This window comes from Cydia splendana, chromosome 1 (genome assembly GCF_910591565.1).
Source record: "Cydia splendana chromosome 1, ilCydSple1.2, whole genome shotgun sequence".
Classification (NCBI taxonomy): Eukaryota; Metazoa; Arthropoda; class Insecta; order Lepidoptera; family Tortricidae; genus Cydia; species Cydia splendana.
The window spans coordinates 17,633,984-17,642,028 of record NC_085960.1 but is presented as its reverse complement, the minus strand read 5'-3'; the positions used below and the strand labels follow the sequence as shown (position 1 = coordinate 17,642,028).

Here is an 8,045-nt window from a genome sequence, read left to right as displayed (position 1 = left end):
ATAGGTAACTAACGAGACCGCTCAAGCATAAAAAAAAATGAAAAAAAAATAAAATTCATTTATTTCGGACCATAGAATCCATATCGTAACTAAATTCCATTAGATTTAAAATAATAAAATAAAAAAAAAAATTAAATTAAAAATTAAAAAAAAAAAAAAGTAATACATTCACTGCTAGCGTGAGTTACGAACTACGCTTTTAGACCTTGTACCTAGTTGATAACGTGTTTTTTCTGCTTTGTAGTGTGCACGTATGAACAAAAGAACCCGTCTAGTAGGTCGCTGGCTGTGGAAGTGTTAAAGAAAAAGATTAACCTTTTGGACGCCAATGACCGATATATCCGCACCGCAGATCCAACGCCAAAGACGGATTAATCGGTCACAGACCACAGAGCAACAGACCTACGTGCATATGCATAAAGTTCAATTTCAGTTTTGACACTTCGGTGACGTGGCGTCCGATTGACTGCTTTTGTGTTTGACATGGCGTCGAAAAGGTTAAAGTCACTTTCAACATATCAGTTCAAACGTTTATCGTTTCCAGAATGCCCTAGGGCTGCCTGTGGCGAAAGCCATGATGTCGGAGGACGGAGAATGCATTGAGTGGAAGTACAACCTGGTGTTGGACGGGCCTGCAGAGATCTGGCTGTTGGGGCTCGAGAATACTATGAGGACCGTGCTGAGAGACGTGAGCTGCTGAAAGGCCTGTGCACACCGGATGCGTGTGCGTAGACGTGCACGTGCGCGTTGTAGTATACAGATCCTTATGAGAGACGGCACACCGCTTGCGTGACGTGTGCGTGTGCGGCTCCAACATTTTAGCGCACGCGCACGTGCACGTCACGCACACGCAGCCGGTGTGCTCTGACCTGAAGCCAGCAGGCGGTCTTCCCACTGGCGCCACATCCGAACTATCTAACTGCGACGACGGCGTTTGAGCTAGACAAAGATATAATTATGCTTTCTCGCTTGCACACCGTCTTGTGCACCTCGTCCGGTTCTGAGGGCCTACCGCGAACCACGTTCGACGTGTTGCCTCCCTGTCACACTTACGTACGAATTTACAAGTGCGATAGAGAGGGCAACACGTCGAATAGGTCGTCGGTGGTTCGCGGTAGGCCCTCGGGTGCCAGTGTGATAATCGCGCTATACGTAGATATTTGTCTTACTTCGTATAAGATGACATTGGAATTGTAGCTTTTATACGAACTCGTGGGATGCTAACGAAGCGTTGTATTAAGTACCTACTACTACCTAATTTTTGGCTATGTTATGTCAGTTATGTGTGAAGTGCGTGGTGGGACGGTGAGAGACTTAAAAACGATGATCGTTCTGGACGTGGCATAAATGTAAACTTCCATGGACTCCATTTTTTAGGGTTTCGTAGTCAACTAGAAATCCTTACAGTTTCGCCATGTATGTCTGTCTGTCTGTCCGAGGCTTTGCTCCGTGATCGTTAGTGCTAGAAAGCTGCAGTTTGGCATGGATACATAAATCATACATTACGACAAAACGGTAATAGTTATTTACGATACAAGTACGGAAAAGAGGAAATTCGAAACGAGTGGCGATAAATTAAAATACGACCGAAGGGAGTGTTTTAAATCGACACGAGTTGCGAATTACCTATTCGCACGTGTATCGTTTTTGTAGGAAGTGTCTTTTCTGTACGGTAGTACTACATATTATTTATTCTGTGCTTTTACTCCAATTAGGTAATTAGAGTATTTAGAGTGACAGAGACAGACGCCCGCAATTTGCGAACTTCGATGTGCGCGGTACGCCCTATTTCGTCGGGTGACAAGCAAAAGTCACTAAGTATGTACTATCAAAAAATTAAAGTAACAATGCACTTTATTACAATTGTAACACGGTTTATTGTCCAATAATTTCAATGGTGTTAGTGACTTTTGCTTGTCACCCGACGATTTTATAACATCGAGTTTGTAGAACTTACCTAAACTTCTAAGACAATACGACGAACTTAAACTTAAGTATTACCTATTTTTTGTTTTATAGAATTTAATTTTAACCCGCACGGCGCTACGTAAATGTAGATACCAGCGAGAACAGTGGATCAACGACTTTCCCGGGCAACTCGGGATCACTAGCAGTAAGGTAACAACAGGCTTCTACTTAGGTATAGGTAGGTAGGTAGGTACGTACCTACCTACTTACGTGTTAGACTTGATTGTCAACATGTAGGTATCCTCTTTTCGAAAAGAGTTTTTTGTAAGTTCTCTTTTAATTTGTAAATATCCGGGAGACCGAGCTTTGCTCGGAAAAAATATAAAAACTCAAAAATGCGCGATTTCCCAGAGATAAGACTTAGCTAGATCGATTTATCGCCCTCGAAAGCCCCCATATAGCAAATTTCATCGAAGTCGTTAGAGCCGTTTCCGAGATCCCCGAAATATATATATAAATATAAACAAGAATTGCTCGTTTAAAGGTATTATGTATATTAGATGTAAATAGGTAAGTACCTATTGAAATTGATGCGATGTCCGGATGGAGGCTCGGAACCGTTTTTATTTTTAAAACCCTAAATAGCCCAATATTTTTAATTATTTTATGCTGTTTACCTAGGACTGAATCATGTATAGGTAACAACTTCGTATTATTAGATAGTCCCATTAAAAATGAAATAACATGTAGTAGTAGTAAAACCTCAGTCAAACACTTTATTGTACGAAAATCAAAACAAAACAGGAAAAATAACATTCGTCATTGCTGTCATTAGTACAAAGGCGAACTTATCCCATATTGGACATAGAATATAATTATGCTATTCCTGCGAGACCGTTGATTTATTCAGTAAGTAATGCCGTTCATAACGATTTGTTCATTTAGCAATATTTTGTCAGATTATGTGGACCTCAGATTGCACACGCACCCTCGCGCGATGCGAACTCATGAAGGAAAAAAGACCCATGAAGAAACTACGTAAAAAACAAAACGTTATCCTAGCCACACTCCAGGGCATGTCCCGAAAAGAGATTCCGAAACTATTGAGAGCCAAGGTCAATGCACTGTGCGTAATTGAGATACACTCCAGGGATATGGTCGACAAGATGTATAAAATGGGTAAGGTCATGCTAATCAATATATATAATAAAAGAAAGTGTACAATGTGCGTACCGCTAAAACTCAGAAATGAGTCCCGATACGATTAAGGAAGCTATATGGGGTGATAGCTCTCTATCTCCCGTCCATGAAGAAGTTTTCCGTTTTTACCTGAAGGGTGTGCTTTCGAAGATATAAGGGCTGAAAGTTTCGCCCTCTGAGACCCAGAAGCAGTTGTTTTTGTTTTTGAATTTTGAACCTTAAGTTAATAAAGGAAAGTTCAGAATAGATCGTGAAATATATACCTACAAAAAATTCTACGTGAGGTGTCTCGGGTCTCGAAGGCTAGACATTTCTGGAACAGTCCAGACCATTTGAGAGTATTCGAGAGCATTTCAAAGCATATCGACTACCGTAGGCTCAAAGGGCTTAACGGACAAAACGCGATTTTTCAGGAGAGCCAAAAAACTGTTTTATTTTGAGAAAAAAAATCATAACTTTTTTGTTTCTTTGAATAAACTGGTGCTTGTATGTGGCTTATTCTTAACTTTTTGAGCTTTTTTAAACTGATTAGTTGAACTTATAAAACAATGCTTATTTACGAAAATAGCATGTCCGTTACGCCAAAAAACACGACTGTTTTTAAGAAAGGCGTCCCTTGCGCCTCTTTTTAGGGTTCCGTACCCAAAGGGTAAAACGGGACCCTATTACTAAGACTTCGCTGTCCGTCCGTCCGTCCGTCCGTCCGTCCGTCTGTCACCAGGCTGTATCTCACGAACCGTGATAGCTAGACAGTTGAAATTTTCACAGATGATGTATTTCTGTTGCCGCTATAACAACAAATACTAAAAACAGAATAAAATAAAGATTTAAATGGGGCTCCCATACAACAAACGTGATTTTTGACCAAAGTTAAGCAACGTCGGGAGTGGTCAGTACTTGGATGGGTGACCGTTTTTTTTTTGCTTTTTTTTTTTCGTTTTTTTTTTTTGCATTATGGTACGGAACCCTTCGTGCGCGAGTCCGACTCGCACTTGCCCGGTTTTTTATGATTTATCTTATTAGCAAAAGGGCTTCATGTACAAAAAATAAAACTGTTTTAGTACCATTTGGCGTAAATCCAACAATTTCGTTGCAATATTGGCAACTTGCATTTAAGAAACACTATACTTCTGAGTACTATAATTTACAAAAGTTTTATTCAAAAATTCATAGAGATGTATTAACTGTTAAGTTTTTTCCCCATTTTTGTTATTTTGGATACTTAAACGTGGAAAAGGGCGTTTTTTTAGCCACAAAACCAATGTTTACTTTTTTATTTCTTTATATTACTTCAACAGAATCACTGCTGTCCTACTGTCTATATCTATTTATGTATATCAAAACAATTTATAACAATAACTTTTATTATAAAAAGTATATTTATGCGTTATTTCCATACATCGTTATCGCGGGAGCAAAAACAAGCCTGTCACAGAACACATGTAACAGAACGTCCGTTTTGTAAAAGTGGTATATTCTGCCTACACATTTTAAACCTCTAAGATGTTCTTCATATCTAGTATGAAGTTTTCGCAGGAAAAGGTCAATCAAACTCGTATTTCACTATGTAAATGCCTACCTATAAGTCAACATGTCAACTTGAAAACCAAGTTACCAATGTATTTAATTTTTTATATCAGTATTTACTTCTTAAAGTATTTTATGTGATTTTAGTAATAGATGACCACACTTTTATTTAAATTCGATTCTGCTACATTTTGAGTCCATAGGTACATAAGAACGTAACCCAATAGGAATGTCACTTCTGTTATTATTTATTTGTCATAATCTTTCACTACTGTCAAATCGTTGTTGATCCCGCGATAACGATGTATGTTATTTCTGTTTGTATATCTTAATATGTGACGTCCCACGGTCAAAGGTACCTTATGGCGGGTATGGAGTTATGCATACCCCAGTAATCTACAACAAATAAGCTATCGATAACACAAAAGATCAACCTTCTAGGTTGCGTAGTTACAGAGATATGATTTTTTGAAAATAATGTTGTGAAATTAGCAACTTTACGATAGAGAAGTTTTAAGTTTAGCCGCCTAAAAAACTATGTTCCTGAAGTAAGTTACATAGTTGACTACAAATAATAATACCTTATATATCTGAGATTAAAAAAATATTGCGACTTGTTCTGTAATGCAAATAGAAACTTTTGATATCGACTGATTTATGTGTATACTAACCAATCTCTTGAAAATAAAGTTTTATTTCATTTTCACGATTGATTGCAATGAGCTCTCAAGATTTAAATTTTATCTATTAGAAAACGACACTGACAGACAGTTTAAGCAAAAAACAATACCGATTTAGAGGTGAAAATGTATTTTCTGACTTTTTCATATAAAATCACAAAATTCAATATTTTTACTTTTAATGTGACACACAATCAATTTTTCTGAGCACATATGAAAGAAATTCTGTCATTCAAATGAAATAAATCCTAAAACCCCAACTAAATACTATATTTAACCCCTTATGCCACTTTAAACTTACATAACAATAACAGTATTTGCTCCATACATTTACGAAAAGGTACCTTATGGAAATAAATCTAATAATACATCACTACAAAATATCAATCATATTACAGTTTATCTTTTATGAATAGAAAATATTAATTTACATTAAACTGCCCCAAATTTAATTAGTTCTTCGTCATAATAATCTTAAAAAAGACCAATAATTTGTATGTAATGAAAAGGTACCTTGTGATTAAGTTACATGATGAGGCATGATGATGATGGAACAGTTAGGATAAACTAATAATATTTTGGGGTTAAGATGGTATAAATCGTCTATTTCTTATCAATAATATATTTCGGTTGCTATTGAAGATAAGCGGCATTGAGGTTCAATGACCTCAGATATTCCATAAGGTAATGCGTCGGGTATTGGCATTTTTCAGCAAACCAATGGCTGATTTACTGCATGCGACCAAACCAAATGAAGATTATTCTAGTTAAGAAAGACTTGACGAGAGTAACTTTGGTATAATAGCAGGCTACTTGGATTTGTGATGTCGGTCGATGTACGGTTATAATATTTGCGAGGCGCCCCAACCAGAACTGAAATTATCAAATTAGTTTTGCAGAATGCTAATACAGTTCTCTACCAAACTTCTTTTCCCGTATTGACTAGTTTTTTTGGGAATTTTCAATCTTTTTTCCATAAGGTACCTTTTCTACTAAACTCTGAGACGACATTACTAGGCTTATAACTAACTTATAACAAAAATAAAAACAGGTAAACAAACGTTACGCATTAAGGTTTCAGATCACACAATAAAAAAAAATTGAGCATTTTTTCACCTCTTTACAAAACATTTCATATCTCCGAAACTAGAAACCCTCATAAGGTACCTTTTCCCGTGGAACGTCACATATGATCATAAATTTTACTTGTACAAGTAGGTAGAATAGTAAGTTTGACATTTTGTTTGTCTGTTTGGTCAGTAATACTTAATGAATATTTGATTATTTATGACATAACATCAGAGTAGGTAGTAAAAAAGCCATATGGCCAGACGTACGTACTTCTATGGATTTAAATCCAAACGTTATAGACAATAACTTTCATAAGGTTAATACTATAAATTAGGGTTTAAACAAAAAAGTATTAATATTACGTCTAAATCAAAATTACAAATGGCCAAGTCACATACAAAACTAAAAGTTATCAGTCTCACCTTAATTAATCACCATAATAAAATTTTCATTTAAATATAGCTACGTTTCATTACTTTCATAGAACTGATGAACAAAGTACCCACTAGCTCAGTCTAAACTGTCAAATTTTAGTAACCCAATAATTAAAGCATTAAGGAGCACATGAGCAGGTAATGCAAGTACTTACCTACTTAATAAAAAAATTGAGAAGGAAAGTACTAGGTCATCCCACTTAAGCACAAAAAAGCAACAATTATAAACTCGAAATTGTACATAGTATCTTGGCGTATCTCATACATTGAATTCTCTAATAGTCGTGTTAATATCCACTAGTTGTGGGCGTAATGTACATTTAGCACTCAAAAATATAGTGCAAATAGGCGTAACGGACAAAAAATTAGCACAGATTTAATAAAAAAAAATTCCGATGCAAAAGGGCGTATCGTACACAAAGTTGGGAGTTACGCCCAAATGTCTGACAATTTTTTTTTGAGTTGGCAGATATAGTGTAGTAAAGGAAGCAAGTTGTTGTATGGAGACCCATGCATTAATTTCTCAGTCGATGAAATTTAGCTTGGTTATTGTATAGTATGAGCCGAGACTAACATTATGAATATCCAAAAAAAAAACACTCCTAAGTTAGGTAAAAACACAAATCTGATTACATATTGAACCGAGTAATTCCTCAGTCCAAAATTATTTTACAAAATAAGTTATTTGTATCAGTATGTGATACTAGAAAAAAATCTAAAAGTTTTGTCAAACATGAGAATATTTTTTTATGATACTTCCTTTTTTTGACGCTCATTTTCATCGGAAAATTGCTCTGTAATTTTTTTCTTCTTATATGATCTTAGAATATAATTTGGCGCAGTGGGTAAAAATCCAAAAAAAAATGCGTATCGAAATGTATGTATAGAACTATTAAAATAAAAAAAAATAAAAAAATAAAAAAATATATAAATAATTTATTTCAGACTTTAGGTCCATTGGGGTTAGTATCATTATTGCTAAACTTAAAATTAGGGTTAACATCATATAAAACTAAAGAATACATTAAAATTTAAAAATAAAACAAAACTAACTTAACCTATGACCCGGTACATACGGAACTGGCGCATGCAGACCGAGCCAGTGCCTCATTAGGGGGCTGTCCCACGTTTCTGAGACAATGCCCAGGATTCTATTGGGGCTGTCCCGTATTCTGCTCAGGGTTGAAGCACACCTCTTTCGCATGATGGCATGGAATCCATCTAT

General features: G+C 35.9%; 1 protein-coding gene across 3 annotated transcripts in view; it reads left to right on the top strand.

Annotated features, from left to right (window-relative positions):
• LOC134794643 (dynein axonemal heavy chain 2) overlaps positions 1-8,045 on the top strand; it is a 158,543-nt gene that overhangs the window by 65,621 nt on the left and 84,877 nt on the right. For all 3 annotated transcript variants that reach the window (XM_063766448.1, XM_063766447.1, XM_063766449.1), the window contains exons 28-30: positions 545-688; positions 2,020-2,118; positions 2,868-3,087. In XM_063766448.1, coding sequence (XP_063622518.1) covers positions 545-688; positions 2,020-2,118; positions 2,868-3,087 — 463 coding nt within the window. The remainder of the gene's footprint in view (positions 1-544; positions 689-2,019; positions 2,119-2,867; positions 3,088-8,045) is intronic.